Raw genomic sequence first — 17,675 nt, 5'->3', positions numbered from 1 at the left:
TCTACCGCCGCCACTTGGCGCAGAAAGTATCAACACAGCGGAATTGTGATCCTTTCCAGAAGTTCGTGCAGGAGATACGTACTAGTCTTCCCGCATTCTATGTGAACGGCGGGCTGCAGTGGGCGTACAACTACGGCAAGGACGGTGTGAGACGGGTAGCTCGTGGTATTCAGGGCTGTCGAAGCTCTGCGATAAGCTAGGCGGACTTTTTGCTTCCACACTCAATTCATCATGATGAGTTGCTGCCTCTTTAAGGGCCAAAACTCAGCACGATTCTAGGAAGACGCAATCATTCCTTAATATCGAGCAGAACTGCCAAGTTAGCAGGTGTCTTTCCATCACATACTCCATACAGCAATCGGGACTTCCAACGATCAGGTAGCAGCCTCGTAAATCGGTGACAAGTATGTCCTCGAGGGGGTTGGAAAGGGTTCGTGGCATATTAAATGAAGATTATATGAGTACTTGCGTTGTGCCTTCCGATAGGATGCCAGGCAAGACTCCAGCTATACAGGGGGTTGATGCTACGCGCTGTTTGCTTATCAAGTACCGAGCTCTGGATTTTCCTTCTGAATCCTATACTCCTCCCTGCGGCCAACGCTAGTGAAGCCAGTAGTCTCGCTATCGAAGTATCCACTGATTCGATTATAACCGTACTTGAATCAAATCGCAGTATAGTCGATACATACTTTCCTGCTTCTGACACCTAGGATGTAGCGCGGTCCTCTGCAACCCGGGTATCGTATGTTGCCGAGATATTGTCCAAGACGATATCACTCGCCTGCTCCGGCAACCAGATATCGCCTCGGTAGGGTCGATGTGGTACGGGATCCTCATGCAACTGAATGATGTTCGAGATGTTCTGCGCAAATTGGTGGCACCATCCTTCATGCTCCGACCTGAGCCAGTGCGACTCAAAACGGGCGAGCACTTGGCCTAGCGGCATCGCGCATGGTAGATCCGAGTCCAGCATCCGACCACCTCCCAAGACAACCAAGACGTACATGCGCTCTCGACATGGGTGATGCCGTGCAGATGCAAACGCGTCCTGTATGGCAAGGAACATGTCATCGCAGTCATTTGTGACCCAGTACGAGCGCGAAAGAAGGTGAGATCGCTCCATCTCGCGCAAGCACTGCTGTTCACTCCAGTACAACCGTGGATTGTCATGTAGGGAGCGGGCAGTCATCTCCGCCAACATCTGGGGATTCTTCAGCAGCGTGTCCGACGCGGGTATCAGACGCAAGTCCAGCAACGACCCTTCATTCCATCGGGTCAGATCAGACACCAGCTCGGACACCTCAGGACCCAAATGCCGTTCTAGCTTTTGAAGAGTCTCCTTGGCCGTCAAGAGGCTCGTCACATTGAAAGAACACGAGGGCTGGTCCTCCCCGAGCTCGTAGTGAAAGCGAAGCGAGACGGTGATGTCCCGGGGCAGGCTCTCGGCTCGTTGAAATACCCGCTGCGCTACGAGTCTGTGTTTCAGGTCGTCTTTCGTGACGGAAGCAAATTGCCACGTGGCCAGGGCCGGTTCCTCCTCTAGGCGAAGCTGGATCTTCGTGACAACGCCGGTGCCCGCGGCGGCACCGCCACGCATGGCGTAGAGCAGATCACGATGGTCCTTGTCGCCCACGTCCCAAACCGTGCCATCCCAAAGAACAAGCCGACCACCGATCACCGACTGGCAACCAAGACCGTAGCGGCGCGCAAGCAGGATGTCCCAGCCAGCGGTGGTGAAATGGCCACCCGCGCCGACGCCAAAGCAGTCTCCATGAGGCACCGCCTTGTGGTTCCTGGCAAGCAGGTCAATGGTATGGCCCAGGAGGCAGCCAGGCTCCAATGTGAGAACGTTATGCTCGATCTTGCGCTGCCTCATGGTCGACAAATTGAGCATGATGTCGGCGCACGTGGCGCCGTTGAAATAACCGTGGCCTCCGCTCTTCACTGACACAGCCTGGCCGCCATGGTAGAGGTCAAGTTTGGTGAGGATCTGTAGTGTTTGAACCACCTCCGATTCATTGGATGGAGACACCACGACCGCCGGGACAACCGCACCTTGGTCGTGCATCATCGCCTCAGGGAGGCACTCTTGGCCTTTCATTCGCTGAAACTTGATGCTGCGCTCGTCTAGAGCGTCCATTAAACGATTCAGATCCTCCGTACGAAGACAGCCGCCCTCATTGCCAGCAGCCACAGGCGGTGACTCGTCAGAGTCAAGTGTCGTGGGAGAGCCAACCTCCGTGGGAGACCGTACCTCACAAAGGTCATCATGGCCGTAGGAACTAATGGAGCTCATGATAAAGGGAGCTGTATCATTTATGAGGGGGTTGAAACACGATGGGCAAGAGGCGATGCTCTGCGTAAGTGTATTAGCGTAACGTCATGCTTTTAAGAATCTTAGATCGGGCTGCGCTTTGGTACCTAGGTCAGAGTTTGGTACGGACCATTTTGATCGCGGATAACGATGCATCCATAATCGGGCAATAACGCTCTCTGCCTCCGTTCCGAAGCTATTTCCGATTAATCTCTGCCTGGAGAGTATTTCCCGTTACGATGGGCGAGGTTTGTAGCCCTAGCTAGTGGCTTTTCCCCGAGGATTATGAATTTGACGTTTCTTCTCCCGGTCATGCTATTGATAAGTAGAGCAAGGCTTCCTGCCCACCCTATACCCTTAAATAGATATTCTACTAGAAGAAGACGAGGCTGCACAAGTTCACTGGGAATATAGTCCAGAATATTATATCCTACCCTAGTATATTCTAGGGTGATAAACTTAAGTCTGAGATTATAGATATCGTGGCCTAGAAGCGACTAGCTAACACCCACGAGGCTTAAGAGACCTAAATCGTGTTTTTAATTAACGCTCCCGGCGAAGAGGACATACCTAGGCGTTTCACGGGGTCCGACGTTAACTAGGAAGAAGTAGATAAGCAAATCGATAAATAGTCTAATCTTATGCGGAAAGGCAAGAAAGTAACGATTAACGTTACCTTCATTTATAAGGTATTAGAGATTCCCTTAGCTATAAAAAAAGCCCGCGGGAGGAGCGCGACAAACTCTCAACTCCTTAAACGGGACGCAATCCTCGGAGACGCGGGCGCCGCAGAAATGACACTCTAGGAACAAGTTCTCTCTTTTGGAGTGCCTGGCGCTGGTTATGAAGTCGGGCCATATTGTTAGCGCGATCCTAATGGAGGGACACATCACGCAGTTCTAACTAATATCCTCACGAAATTAGTTAATTATATCGAGAAAGGCGGTATATTAAAAGAACACGGCGACGTGCCGAAGCACCCTTCAGCATAAAATAGCCAACCCGCCAAAGAAACGCAAGCAGGTTAATACTCCGCACATCAACATCACCAACGTGATGCCAGGGGTGGAAGCGACGCCCGTTGCCAAGAAGATCAAAATCGTGGAGTGTCGCGACATAGCTATACAGCGTTACCGCGACTGGTATTGCGGTAAAGCGGACGGTCTAGATTGGAAAGAAGAGTTTTATGCTATTGCTTAGCTGACGCTCCAGGCGCGCTTGACCCTGGATCGGCTCCACGTGGCGCAGGAAGAAGAGGTGAAATACTTTCTATCGCACGGGATGTCCCGCGGTATAGCGCACCAATGGGTGAGCATGGTGGAGGAGTGGTGGGCGGAGACATCGTAGATCTAGGCGGAGATGCATTGTGCTAGTCGGGGTAGTCTATGGCAATACCAGCGTGTCGAAAATGGCCTTCGGCGCTCTCACGCTTAGCCCCTACGTAGCTAATGCACCATTTTAGAAACGTAGCGAATAATCCGCATCTGCCATCCTTTTGATTCCACTCTTTCCGCATGAACCCCTTCAGCTCCCCGAAATGCTCTTCTATTGGGTTGAGGTCCGGCGAATAAGGTGGAAGAAAGAGAAGCTCAACACTTTCAGCCGAGCACAGCTACCTTAGCCTATCTGCACGATGGAAGCTTGCATTATCTATCACTAAGACGGATTTCGGTTGTGGATATCTACCACAATGGCAGAGCAGCTGTTTGATGAAGTCCTCGAATATCTCGTGGTCCGTGGACCCTCAGAAGACACGAGAAAGTATGACGCCGTCTTGTGTGTAGGCTGAGATAAGCTGGTGCCTCGCCTCACGTTTGAACTCAGCGACATGAACCGGTGTGATGCCTCGCCGAGCCCATCCTCTCCGCCGCTGCGTTGTCATAGTATCGCATCCCGATTCGTCAATAAAGACTAGGTGGTACGATTTGTACTTTGAAAGCTTGAAGTGATACAGATGCCTCAGTGTCGTATTGCGCTGTTAAGCGACATGTCGGGTGGTCGGCCCGAGTTAGTGTGTGTGTGTGCAAGTGTGCATAATCGAGGAAATAGTAGATTTTAGGGGCCTAGAAAAAGGCTATTTGAATTGATGATCAAGAGGCTGATTTTAAGGCCTTTTACTGTGTGTTCGTTGTTTTTTCGTCGTCGATGGTTCTGTGTGCTAATTGCTTCATTCCAGCCATCTCCAGACCCCTCTTTGCTTAGTCACCGCGGTCCGACCCCTTTCGGTCTGACACAATCATCCATCCTATCCCTCTTCCATGAACGAAAACATTCTTTCCCCCCCTCAGCGCCCTGACTCTATCAGCTACACACGAGTATTATACACCATGCCTCCACCCGCGCCTCTACCCGCAGAGGAATCTATGCAATCATTCCTGCCCATTCCGCCGGAGCTCTTTATGACAAACCACCCCGAAAGGCACAAGTACGGGACGGAAGCTAACCGGCCTATTCGACGCGACCTCGAACGAATCAATCAAGCGTCTCACTCACACGACCGCCCATACTCATGGGGCCTTACTATTTTCCGTACCGTCTATACAAGCGAGTCCAACGACTCGTTTCCCCAGGCTGTGGAAAGCCTACACGCACTGGCTAACGAATACGCCCTTGGCGAGCTATCGCTGAAAAGGGGCCGGCTCGAACCTCCCCTAGACCCCGCGCCTAACGAGGCCTTGGCCAAGAGGTTCTATTGTGATGTTATCCAGGATAAGTCTGTCCTCGATGGCGTAGGGCCCGACACGGTGGGCGAGTTATTTGACGCGTGGGTTATGGAGCATAACCACGATAAGGGCCGGCGATTGCCTGAATGTGCAGACTTCGGCCGTTCAGTCGGGCGGTTCGAGTTCTGTATTATGCTCGACCAGCAGGGGATCGACCACTTGCTACAGATGAAAATACCTCTACGACTCCAAATGCGGCGTTGCGGCCAGCTCTACGTTAAGGTGGTCGCCGCCGTCAAGCGTCAAGACCTTGGCGAGCATGGACAGGTGGATGGCCACGAGACGGGCAGGCTGTGGCTCAGGGCCGGGCTCGGGATTCCTATCATTCGCCTTTGCATTGGGTTGATAGACGTCGACGCCAGCCTCGACGAACTGGGGCTGCCCGATCAGGTAGATGGCATCTTGAATTACTTCATGTTCTGAGGGGAAGCTAGTCTGCTATGACACTTTGCTGCCAAGATACATACACATACATGCGCGCGCTAGCTCGTGTCCTTGTCCGTGTTCGCGTTCGCATCGGCCCATTCGTACGTCGGCCCCGTGCAATAGGCCGACCCCACGGCCACACGGGCGCTGCATTCTGACAAGTCTGTGCCCAGGGACGGGTTGGCAGCCAGAAACAGATTGATGTTGACGCCTGCGCTCATGCAGATCGTAGCACAGCTGTCTCCGCTCGCGGCGACATGCTGTCCGAATCTCGGAGGCAGGTCTCATTGACACCAGCCCACATGCGCCCACCGAGCGTGGTGGGCAGCTGGCTGGATGAAGCTCGGGTGGTGCAATCTGTCCTTGTTGGCCACGGCAAGGACCTTGAGGGCCTTGGCGATCATGGCCTGGGGATCCTCGCCCGCCACGAGACTGTCGCTGCCGTTGCTCCCGGCGTTCTTCTCGGACAACTGAGCTGTGGCAGGGGAAAAGAGTGCAAGCAGAGTAGTCACAAGAAGAAGACAAAGCACAGGACGAAGGGAAGGACGAGGAGCCGGAGCTCCTCTGGATCGAGCCATGAGGACGTGGCGAGACAGACGAGCACAGCCTGCGAGGGTAGTTGTGGCCAGGCAAAGACTGGGCCTTGCGCATGAAAGGGTCCGAGCTGGTCGTGTGGGATACGGCGAGAGGACTGGACGTTGACGAGTGAATACTCTTTAATTGTCGTCCCAGTGAGGAGGTCAAGATGATGAAGGAGGTGCCCGCGGAACCACACGGTCGCCCAGAGAATCTTCATGCTGGGACCCTGTTACGACCGGGCCGAGCTGTCCGGCCAAGAGAGACCGCCAGGTCAAGGAGCTCCATGTCGCCCTCGGCCGGTGGATGGCATCTCTTGCCCAGCCGTCTCCCATTGCTCATGACCGTTCCATCAAATCTCCGACCTGCATGTGCGTGCCCTCGCCTGCGCGGTTCTTGTTGGCCTGGGCCAACAAGACGCCAAGACGGCCGCCGTTCATCAGCCGTCTGGTGTGTACAGTATCCGTGACTCGGCCCAAAAGTACCGGCAGCGGCCTGCGCGAGGGCTGTCCTGCCTCGAGCGCAGTACTAGCTGCTCATGAGGTTATAGAGATGCCCTCGTCCAGTTGGGTACTTGGTGTGAACCATCGACACTGCCAGTCTTGACCTCGTGCCGTACATCGGTAACGCACGCTCCGGCTGGTTAAAAATTTGTTGGATCCCTGCGTTTCCAAGGGACGACATCTATCAGGGAAGACAGTCTTGAGCATTCACAGCTTCCTAGCGAATAGAATAACACGAAGGTTCAGAAGGGCTCCATACAGTGTGTGTTTTGCAAAATTCTCTATTTGGACGGCGAGTTGCCGAACACAAAGCTGTGCTTCGTCGGCCGCTGAAAGTGTTCGACTGTGTGAAAGTCACTGTGCTAAATGGCACCTGTATTGACGGGCTACGACCCACTCATAAAGACCTGACAGTACCTATAGCGCTCGTCCAAAACCGGCTACTGTGGCAGCGCCGGCGCGGCTTCTTTTCGATCATCAACGTAGATTCATGTACCTACAGATCCGGATCCCGGCTTCACAAACAGACCGGGTGCACGAATAGGAAGCTTCGCTCTGCGGGCCATTATCGGGCTGGCCGAGTACGCAGGCTGGGTCAAGTCAGGACGGCGACGACGGACAAAAGCGGTTGTCAGCAATATATAAAACGCCAATCAGCACACCTAACGACACCAGCATATACAATTCAATGAGCGCATGCAAACACGCGCAATGGACAAAGCTGCGGCAGGAAAGTGGGCGGGTAATGCTGGCTGTCTCAGACAGGCCTCAGCGACTGCTCGAACAAGTTCGCGATCCAGAGGAACCACATGGCATCGCGGTGCTGATCGGAAACTACACAAAGTCCCTCTTTCTCAACAACATGTGTCCAGGGAGCAGGCACCCCAGTAATGCGAGACACCACGGTGAGATCCATCTACATATCTCGCATGCCCGTGCCACTCAGCCAGTCCTCGTCGCCGATGGGGACCTGCCCGTCCACAATCGGCTGCCCTCGGCACCAAAATCATATCGGTGCCACGAAACCGACGAAGACTACTTGCCTGCAGATGTGCACCACGCAGTCCCGGCAGCCGACGAAGTCTACCAGAGATTCGTCTTTCCCTTTGTCGATGTGGCATGTCTATTCGTTGCTGACATTGGCGGGCCTGACCGCGCCATAGAGTGCCTGGCCTCTTGGACTGCGAGGGAGCGGTCATCAACCTCGCCCATCCGTCCGGTGTTGATTGTCGTGGTGCCGAGGGAGCACGGCCAACGGATGCGTGTTGAAGTAGCTCGCATGGGCCAGCCGGCTGGCCCTGCATCGCTGACTCGTCATTTTCAGTCCATCACCATCGTAACATTCTCACCAACCCAACGCGGGATGTGGCAGAGAAAGCAATTAGGAACTCTTCGTCAGAAACTCTACCAGGCCATCCGAGTAGTCCATCGCGAGCGACGCGACAGAAGCTTTCTCTTCTCCGCTCGCCATACCGTCGCATTCCTCCAAGCGGCGTCACGGGACCTAGGTAGGTCGCCACGGTCGCCGGTAGACTTGATCCAGATGGCGCGAGCGGCCAATCCCATTGCTTCCGATCTAGCAACCCACCTGGTAAACTTCTTCCGCGGACGCGATGACGACACGCTGGAGTCCTGTGCCATTCCCACAGCCGCCTCGAGCCTCCTGCTAGACCAGTACCCACCTGGGATGCACCGTACGCCTTGCCTGCTGGGAGCGCACTGGCCAAGTAACTGACAAGCTCCCTAGATTTCCATCCCCAGGACGTGTTTCGTTCCTTGTACCGTGATGCCTGCGCCCAAGCCACCCTTGAGCTGGAAGAGATCCGAGCAGCAGCGGAGATGCCGCCGCTACCATTCGACCTCAGTCGGTCGCTGGAGCGTAGCATGACGGAACTATTCCCCCAGCTCCAGCAGCTCGATTCGGCAAGAGATGCCCATCGACATCAGTTGACGAGTGTGCAACGGCACCAGCGGCTTCCGTCCTCGGAAAGCACCTGCTTTGTTTGTGTTCGACGTAGACCCCAATATTGCCTGCCCTGTCGGCACTGGGTATGCCAGACATGTGTCTGCACCTTTGCCCGCCTTGATGCGGGTGATCCGTATCTATTCCATGCGGACGAGTGTCTGCTATGCGGCGCAACGGCTGGTCCCTGCATCCGCGTCCGACCAGCCACCGCCACCACACGCATCCTAAGCATTGATGGGGGCGGCACAAGGGGTCGCGCTCCCCTCGAGTTCCTCAGCGTCCTGCAGGAAGCCATCGGCCTGCCCTACCCCGTCCAACAGAACTTTGACGTCGTCTTCGGCACCAGCTCAGGTACATGTGCCCTTGGACTCCTGCGGACCAGCTGGCTTATCTTCACAGGGGCCCTCATCGCATGTGCGCTGTGCATCAACGGCTGGCCCGTGGACCAGTGCATTGAGTACTTTGAAACATCGTCCAAGCTTGCGTTCGAGGAATCTCGCTACTCCCGCATCGTGCGGTCGCTCTTCCACGCCGCACCCTTTGTGGCGCCTGCTGTCGAGCTCGTCAAGTCCTTGCTTGTCGACTGCAAGTACGCCGCCGACCAGCTCGAAGCCATTCAACAGGAGGCGTATGGCGCGCGTCGAAGCATTGTTGATTCCGCTGAAGCGAGCCGCGCGGGGACCCTGGTGGGTGTGACACTGACGAGCGCACAGGACAGCAGCACTTTCATCGTGACAAACTACAACGCAGAGAATCATGAGAATCAGGGTACTTTCCATCCCGCGAGCTCTTTCAGATGGCTGACACCAGACAGACTACGAAGTCCTCCGATTCGACCAGGGAGTCGCCGCAGCGCCTCTGTGGGAAATGTTCGTGGCGTCCGGGTCCCTGTCGAATGCTCGTGTGCTGACTTGAACAGTCTCCGTTGCTGCACTGCAGCGCCATAGTAAGTGTCGGGTCAGAGATCCTTGTTCACATACTGAGTATGGCCGTCAGTTACTTCACGGCCCACCACATCCAAGGTGCCGGCACATTCCAGGATGGGGGCCTCGGGTACAATAACCCAGCCCCCATTGCCATCAAAGAGGCGGCAATTCTTTTCCCAGCGGCGCCTAAGCCAAGCACCGTCGTCTCGCTGGGGACGGGTTCCGCTGGCTCCAGTACCACGGCGAGCGCGGGGATCGCTGCGATGTGGGAGGATTCGTTCCCTGCGCGACTATATCGGGCCTTTTGGAAGCAAGGAAACGCCGGCACGGCGTGGAAACACCTGGTGAGCCAAGAGGAGGATAAAGGCCATGGCGTCTATTTTCGGTTCGACATGGAGTACGACGGGATACAGCCAGCGTTGGACGACGTGAGCAGCATGCCGCACGTCGCGCAGATGGCACGTGACAGCGTGCTTGGTTCGCCGCAGATGGAGCGCCTGGCGCGACGCGTGCGTGCTGAGCTGTTCTACTTTGAGCTAGCCGCCACGCCGCGTCTCGTGAAGGGTGCATACCACTGCACAGGGTATATCCTCTGCCGCCATCGCGCAGGCACCGAGCAGTTTGACGTGTTCTTGCAGCAGCTGACAGGGCGCTCAGCCTTCCACTGCTTGGAAGGGACCACCCCGGATACGTCTGTGTCCGCCGCCCACAGGGACGGCGGGGGCAATTTTCGCCTAGCTGTCGAGCTACGCGTGTTGAAGCGGACAACACAATGTCGCATCACGCTCCAAGAGGAGGAGCCATCGTCCTTTCCTTGCGACATCAGCGGCTCCCCATTCACACTCGATTGGCTCATGGAGCAACAGAAGCTCGGTGTGAGTTTTGGTCGGGCTGACCATCGGTAGCTGTCAGTGTGTGCTATTCATTCAGTACAGCTTGCGGCTATGAATTGCATGGAATCATCATCTGTCCGAGGGGTGAATATTTCGTATCTAAGCTGAAGCTATTTATTTCGCTTTGCCTCCTGGAAATCTTGGCTGAATCGTTGTCGAAGACTACCCTGCAGTTGAACTCGGCGAATGATCGGTGCGAATCTAGTCACATAGCCAGGTGTCGTTCATCTCCTAGGTGTCAAGGTCGGTGATGCGCGCGCCTTCCTCCGCTCGGGGTCCAAAGGTCATGAGACCCAGGACGATGCGGTCTTTCGGGGCTGGGGTGTCGAGAGGCATGGTTGCGAGCGGATAATGTGATCGTTTCTCTTTCTTGGCAGGGCACTTTTCAACTTATGGACGCAGTCGGTGTCCCCGGATCCAATTACCCTACACCTGCTATGCTACGCTTGTTGCATTATCACGTCAAATAGCTGTTCGATCAAGCAACTTGATTGGTCACTGCCGATGGCCTCGCTTTGTCTGACAAGCCTGGCTGGACATCTACCGAGCTTGGTCCGTGTCGGCGACGGAGAGCAAGCCATTGCACCAAACGTTCTCCGAAGACAGCCCCAAGACCGATGCACGTTAGGGTCCCTGTCCTGTCTGGCGTGTGCATAGCTAATGTGCCAGTGGTCCGTCATGGGGACTCACCATTGGTCGGGCAGGGAGCCTCCTGCTTCGTTGCGTATGTCGGCACGGGGGCCTCCCTCTCCGATGTAACCTGTACATTGCTGCCGCTCAACGCGGACATGATCGCGCTGGCGAAGGAGGGTGCTGCTGCTGCTGCTGCACCCTTTTCGTCCGTATCGTCGTCTGCAGCCCGCTCCGCATCGCCGCTCGAGGAGAAACAAACAATCCGCTGAGGAGTCAACATTTTAGGTATAACTGGAACATAATCCACTTTCAGAAACGCCATTTGCTCATCCAAATCCTTCAGTCAGGAGCTGTGCTCCTCAGACACATAGAAATCGGACCTTTGAATACCATCTTCAACTTCCGAAGTTTGCTTTATCATTCAGCGGCGTAATCGGTTGTGTGTTTGTCGTTACGTCGACCTTTCGTCCGCCGCTTTTATAGCAGAGAGGAGGGGCGATGATACGGGCTATGTTGACTACCCTCCGTGCATGGTCAGAGTTAGGTGCAAGCTAGAGATGCAGAGGATGCCAGTTCAGACGAGCACTCCAACGAGTAGCGCTGCGACGCGACGCGATGGGAGGTGAGGCGACGAGGAAGTTGTGGCTGACGTACGAGTGAGGGGTCATTTCCATGTGATACAAAGTGAGCGTTCCAGTACCGCGCACGTGACGCTCATCCAAGCCAATCGAAGTTGAGTTTATGACAGTGCGCTAAGCCGTATTGGCCACCGCTGTGGCCATGCCATCAATCAGCCACAAGCTGTAAGGAGATAAGTGCAGGTCGTGTTTTCCTCATTTCCACCCTTAGTCTCGAGTTCAAGCGGTGTCCAACATACCCACTCGAGTCCCTTAACTTCCCGAGTCAACCATCCGAGTCACTGATCGAGCACTCAGTCATGGTCTTGGTACGCCAGTCCCCAGAATGACACTGTCAGAGGAGGAGCTCCAGATCATCTCGGAGCGCCCCCTAGCTGCCATTCTCAACCCGCTTCGAGACAAGCTACGCGATACCAACACAGCCGACGAACCCCAACAGGAAGATGTTGCCAGTCTTCTCTCAGCCCTGGTTGGGTCAGCGGCGGCATTCAGCCTTCCTTCCCCTGACGGACGTGGCGACGTGGCATCCGTACTCCTGGCCATACTAAAGCGGATCAGGGGGGGGTTGGTCGACCTCGGCCAATTCCGTCCTCTCATCGAACACGCCATTGTATCCTCTGACGTGCACATTTGGGAAGAAGTTTACACGATTATCGAAACCGTCAGCGACATCACGCCCCCGTCGAGCCTCGCCGCAACCTTCAAAGGTACACCGGTCAAAAGCAGCTCCAGTCGACTTGCCGATACTGAAACGCGTGACATTGTCGAGAGAGAACTCTTTTTCGAAATTAAAGATTGTACTTTTCGCAATGTTGATGGTTTCGTGGATAAGTTCTTCAACGTTGAGAGCTGGAATAGAGAACAGAAAGCGATGCTGAAGGGTGTCATGGCAGCACATAACGGGAAGAGTTGGACGGAGTTTCCTATCGTTCCCGATGAGAAGCCAGTCTGGGTCTGGTTTCGCTCTCTGGAGGACCGTTTCCTATCTGACGCACCTCACAAGCTTCATACCACCAAAACCGCCAACCACTTCAAGGAACGGAAAGGTCAGATGGATCTCTTCTTCCAAATACCAGCCACGCAGCCGGGTAATACGCCGACGTATAAAGATATCCTCGTCATCGGAGAGCACAAGAAGTCTTACGACAGGAGCCGGTTTAAGGAGGATTTCCTCCAACTCACGCGATACGTCCGAAGTGTCTTCACCGACCAACCGACCCGCCGATACGTTCACGCATTCTTGCTCTGCGCTTCGATGATGGAGCTATGGATTTTCGATCGGTCTGGACCGTACAGCTCGGGTACATTCAATATCCACGATGAGCCAGAGAAGTTTGCTCGAGCGCTAGTCGGGTACGCCACAATGGATGATGCCGCGATGGGTCTTGATACGTTTGTCGCGCGAATGCACGGACATTACTGTGTCACTTTGAGCGATGCAAGCGGCGGCGAAACAAGTATTAGGCTAGGCAGGCCGATCGTCCGGCAAAAGGCTGTGGTATGTCGCGGCACTACCTGTTTCGAGACGCGAGGCGGTAACGTTGCAAAGTTCTCGTGGGTATCAGATAAGCGGAAGCTGGAGGTGGAGCAGCTGAAGCTGGCCGAAGAGAGAGGCGTTCAAGGGGTGGCGAGAGTTGTGGCACACCGCCAGATCACCACCATCGCAGAGCTTCGGGAGGGCTTGGAATTCCGAGAACGCCACCGATTTCGGAATGAGACGGTTCACTTTGACGATTTGCCGTCGACTAGCAGCGGAGGCAAACGCAAGTCTTCTTCCGATCATACCTCCGATAGCGCGTCGGGGTCTAAAAGACTGCGGTCCAGCAGTCAGAAGCCGAAGCTGCTCCAAACGATGAGTCATTCACTGTCCAACCCAACAAGGCCAAGCTTGTACACCTCCAGCGAGGACCTGTGGGAGAATAGGATATACTCCTGCCTCGTGATCTCACCAGCTGGCCGGGTGATCAGTGACTTCCGGACGATCGAGGAGCTACTTCCGGCGATGCGCGACGCGATTAAGGCGCACATGTCTCTTTACATAGTGGGCAACATTTTACACCGCGATGTTTCGTCAAATAACATCATCATCACGAAACCCGAAGTGGCAGGCGGGTTTAAAGGTATGCTGATTGATCTTGACCTGGCAAAGGAGAGGGACAGCGGTCCCAGCGGAGCGCGACACCAGACCGGCACGATGCAGTTCATGGCAGTGGAGGTGCTGCGGAGAGTCGATCATACATACCGCCACGATCTCGAGTCCTTCTTTTACGTCTTACTTTGGATGTGTGCGCGTCAATCATGGCGCAATGGGCTTGCGAATCAAGAGAAACCACCACAAGAGAGTCGTCTACGGAAGTGGGAGATTGGAAGATTTCAAGATATTGCAGATGTGAAAAGAGGACACATGACTGTAGATGGACTGGAAGACATCATGGGCGAATTCCCGAAGCCTTTAGGCGTTTTGAAGCCACTTTGCCTGAAGATCAGGAAGATCCTCTTCGGAGACACGGCCAGGTTGTCCATGGGAACCCCAACCGGGAAGCCTGATCAACTCTATAGACCAGTGATAGCCGCCTATGATGAGGCCATTAGTAGCCTTAGGTGTGAAGGCATTTCCTAATACATATTGCAACCGCTCTTGTGGCGTTACAGTTATGTGCAAAACCACCTTCCTCTCCATACGAAGTTGCTTTGCTGTAGCTCGTACCGAATGGCCCGTAAGAGCCGCGATATACACAGATTACGTACCCAGAAGTGACGAATGTCAAGTCCTACAAGCCCTACAGTCGCCTCGGATAGCTCCCTTTATAGCTACAGTACGTTTGCGTACGAAGATCTAAAATAATCGCTCCGTGTAAAGATTACTTTTGGATAAACGCAGGTACATGAGCTTCTTGGTGAGCTTCAACGCCACGCAGAGTCAATAACGACTCTTGAGCTCCCCGATAGGTTCCATGACATGCGCGCAAATTTCTTTCAGCATTTCAAAAAGTTCGTTAACCTCGATAAACTAACGTTGGAGTACAATACGGTTGAGTACCTGCTCTACGAGACCTCGGACAGCATGGGCCACGAAGATGGTGTTGCCACTGCTGGAACAGAGACGAGCATCCCCGGCGACTTCTCCCCATGCTTGTACATGCAAGATCTGCTGGCTATGATCAACCACCTCCAGATTGAGTGTTGTATACAGTCATGAGCATGTACAGCTTCCTATAAGCAAGTACGAGCCAGCATAGCCAGGCTTTGACCTGAGGTGATGTCTGACCATCCCATGAGATTCATCGGGTCTACCCTCCCATCGCAGCCTACTCGCTATCACCTACATCGTCTTGGCGCACATCACTGAGCTCGCTCACCTTGCGATGTCGGCTACCGGTACATTCGATGCTGAAAACTTGATAGCAGAGAAGGATCTTCATGCTGAGCGCGAATTACAGGAGCGACTCCTGGCATGTATCTCGGCGAGTGAGGAACGTTGCCGCTGGCATCGCTTGGTTCTGGGAGATATCGACTTTTTTGCTCGGACCGCCAATGAGCTCCGGAAGGAAATCCATGCAATCGAGTTGCAGATCCTCGAGGCACGAGCGTCTCACGGAGACTTGTCAACTGTCGCGCAAATTCGCCAATTTTTCCAGCACGCCAAGCCCGGCGTTGAGCGCCTGTTGAGAGAGCAGGAGGACAAGATGAAGAGCTTGCACGCGCTGGAGAACGAGGAGCCTGCATTCCTAAAGGACATACAGGAGGAGCGGCGACTTTTGGAGGGCACCATGATGAAGGAAACCCTAAAACTCTCAAAGAACCAATACAACTACCCATGACGATAAAGGAAGCTGTATCCCTTCCCAATACACCTAGAATGAAAGACAGGCTTTGGCAAGATAACGAGATACAACGAGGTGAGCGTCTCGCCCAAGCTGCAGGCCACATAATCCATGCTCACTTCCATGATCGTGAAGTCGATTGCCTCTCGAGACGAGCTGCAAATCGCAAGCGCGAGATGTCGAGCACCTTTTGGCATTGTTCTCTACACCAGCAGTATAGTGAGATGGCGTGGCAAGGCGAAAGGCTGGGGAAAGTGGGGCATCCATCCGATTGCTCAATCGGAGTGGCTGTTGGGCCGTTGAACGAGTTCTTGCAGCGGCTCATGATTGGCTATTCGAAATGCCTGCCTAAACAACAAAGTATCCTGGATTTCTGCCTTAGTACCACATTTCTTCTAAAAAATTAATGCCCACTCTATGATAAGCCTTGCCCATAATAGCTACACTATAACCACACATAAGTTAGTGTCAAAAGAGATACAACGACATCAAAGACACACCTAGAAACCACCGCCTTTCTCTGCGCCCGCCGCGGACGGTTGTGATATACAACAGCCAAATCAGAGAAACCAGAAACTCCAAGCATGTTGCGACGAGTCTGGACTGAAGGATATCTCAAGCATATGCCACATTTCTTCGATTTGGCTCTGGTCCAATCCGTCGGCTGCTGCGCACACGTGCAAATAGCTTCTGGTGCGTCGTCCACGTCCACAAGCTCAATTCGTCCGCCAGGTTCGGTAATACTGTGAAGATGGCTGAAGTACTGGGTCCAATCGGTGACGACTCGGTAATTTCGAATGAAGACGTAGTCCCAGCCTTTGCGAGGGTATTCGATGATATCTCCCTCCTCCACCGTGCAATTTCGCGGTAAATGTGAAGAAAATGGCTCTTTTTCTAGGATCACCACCATCGAGAGGGGGTTTTCGACAGCTATTTGTCTTCATGGTATGTGTTAATGATAGCTCGACCATGTAGTGTTGAATACATACCGTCCCCAGTCTACGGCGCCGCTGCCAGCGCAAAGGATTCTCACTTTCCCTGGAATGCAGCTATCTCTGAATTTATTCCCCGCGAGTCTGAAGAAAGCGTAGTTTCTTCTCATTAGTATCTTGCGTGGCAGAGAACATGTGAGAATACTTACTGATCCTCGTCAGCAAGCTCTCGACGTCGTATTTGCTCAACATCAAGATCGTCGGCCATCGACGTTGTGTCCGAATCAACACAAGACATTACTGAGTTTGCTGTAGAAATTGTTGAAAGAGAATCGCAACGGCCTCCTTTTATCGACTGACAGAGTGTGCTTCCTCCATAGCTTCGATGGGACCGGAGCGTTGCAACTGGCGGCAGAGAAAGGATGACCTCCTGCGATCGTTCGTCGGTATGTTCGGTGTGAAACGATGTAAGTAGGTGAGAGTTCTTCCCGTTTTTCGAGGAGATGCTCGCACTGGGTCGGCAAGTAGCTGTTAGCAAGTTGCGATCTTGATACGGGGGCCATAGCGTAATACACTGTCTGATCGCAATCATACTTAAGACCCAAGCATGGGCCGAGTACTAGCGACAGCAAACTTGTCCATATTCCAGGTGTTTCAACAGTTCTGTCGTTGAAGGCAGAATTACAGTCGCCAAGCGCTTCTTGATACATGATGCAAATAATCAAAGCCATCGATGCTGATCAAAGTGCAAATTCTGGTTGGCCTCGTTCTTATAAGAAGACATCTCCAGCTCCCACACCACAGTAGTCGGGTGGAAGAAGCAACCAACGGCATGTTCCCCGGACGAACCAACAGCCAATTTGCCGTCTTTGGTGTGCTCCGGTGCCCATACCTCCTGAGATGTGAGTTGGCCACGGCTTCGACTTTTCGGCGTCGGTACGCAAGCCGTAATGGTGAACCCTGGCCTTCCATCCAGTTAGATAGACGGGGTATGAGACATGTTTGTTCATCCCACCAGAATTAGCCAGTCGGACGGCGCCTTCGCCGATGGTTCACCTGGGTGTTCCCGTCTCGAGGCCTGATCCATGCGATGTACGCGACTGTTCCTCAAGCATCATTCATGGGTTGCGAGCGAGTGATCCATTAATCGACCCTGAAGCGTCCTATTCGTCGTCGGCGCGGCCCATCGAAACGGCCCGGAGCGACTACTGGGCGCGGAAGCCCATCTCCAAGGAACTGCTTGACCGCAAGGTCCGACGGTTCTAGCGCGGCTGCAGTAAAGGCTTCCCGATGTTGGCTGATAGTCATCTTGACCTTTCAG

At 54.0% G+C, this 17,675-nt stretch overlaps 6 protein-coding genes across 6 annotated transcripts; 3 read left to right on the top strand and 3 right to left on the bottom strand.

The window, feature by feature from the left end:
- Positions 1–479: 479 nt before the first annotated feature.
- F5Z01DRAFT_732085 (FAD linked oxidase) lies at positions 480–2,626 on the bottom strand. Its single transcript, XM_046266714.1, has 2 exons — positions 2,422–2,626; positions 480–2,356 (listed from the first exon to the last, which is right to left on the bottom strand). Exon 2 carries the CDS (start codon positions 2,294–2,296, stop codon positions 707–709), a length of 1,590 nt encoding a protein of 529 aa, XP_046113520.1. The 5' UTR covers positions 2,297–2,356; positions 2,422–2,626; the 3' UTR covers positions 480–706.
- A 2,087-nt stretch (positions 2,627–4,713) lies between these two features.
- On the top strand, positions 4,714–5,460 carry F5Z01DRAFT_631433 (uncharacterized protein; the record flags this gene model as incomplete). Its single annotated transcript, XM_046261786.1, has 1 exon — positions 4,714–5,460. One exon carries the CDS (start codon positions 4,714–4,716, stop codon positions 5,458–5,460), a length of 747 nt encoding a protein of 248 aa, XP_046113519.1.
- A 59-nt stretch (positions 5,461–5,519) lies between these two features.
- Positions 5,520–6,259, bottom strand: F5Z01DRAFT_678554 (uncharacterized protein; the record flags this gene model as incomplete). Its single annotated transcript, XM_046265455.1, has 3 exons — positions 5,520–5,674; positions 5,756–5,933; positions 5,987–6,259. 3 exons carry the CDS (start codon positions 6,257–6,259, stop codon positions 5,520–5,522), a joined length of 606 nt encoding a protein of 201 aa, XP_046113518.1.
- Positions 6,260–7,152: 893 nt separating this feature from the next.
- Positions 7,153–10,339, top strand: F5Z01DRAFT_732084 (acyl transferase/acyl hydrolase/lysophospholipase; the record flags this gene model as incomplete). The annotated part of the gene is made up of 4 exons (XM_046266713.1): positions 7,153–8,236; positions 8,290–8,859; positions 8,908–9,276; positions 9,471–10,339. The coding sequence occupies exons 1-4, from the start codon at positions 7,231–7,233 to the stop codon at positions 10,337–10,339; spliced, it is 2,814 nt and encodes a 937-aa protein (XP_046113517.1). The 5' UTR covers positions 7,153–7,230.
- A 1,351-nt stretch (positions 10,340–11,690) lies between these two features.
- F5Z01DRAFT_474429 (serine/threonine-protein kinase Sgk2) lies at positions 11,691–14,594 on the top strand. Its single transcript, XM_046260023.1, has one exon. The coding sequence runs from the start codon at positions 11,924–11,926 to the stop codon at positions 14,216–14,218; it is 2,295 nt and encodes a 764-aa protein (XP_046113516.1). The 5' UTR covers positions 11,691–11,923; the 3' UTR covers positions 14,219–14,594.
- Positions 14,595–15,609: 1,015 nt separating this feature from the next.
- On the bottom strand, positions 15,610–16,805 carry F5Z01DRAFT_474590 (uncharacterized protein). The gene is made up of 3 exons (XM_046260025.1): positions 16,412–16,805; positions 15,923–16,360; positions 15,610–15,867 (listed from the first exon to the last, which is right to left on the bottom strand). Exons 1-3 carry the CDS (start codon positions 16,522–16,524, stop codon positions 15,801–15,803), a joined length of 618 nt encoding a protein of 205 aa, XP_046113515.1. The 5' UTR covers positions 16,525–16,805; the 3' UTR covers positions 15,610–15,800.
- Between the last annotated feature and the right edge of the window lie 870 nt (positions 16,806–17,675).

The sequence above is a fragment of the Emericellopsis atlantica genome, assembly GCF_019669845.1.
Source record: "Emericellopsis atlantica unplaced genomic scaffold F5Z01scaffold_59, whole genome shotgun sequence".
Classification (NCBI taxonomy): Eukaryota; Fungi; Ascomycota; class Sordariomycetes; order Hypocreales; family Bionectriaceae; genus Emericellopsis; species Emericellopsis atlantica.
This window is presented reverse-complemented; position numbering and strand designations above follow the sequence as displayed.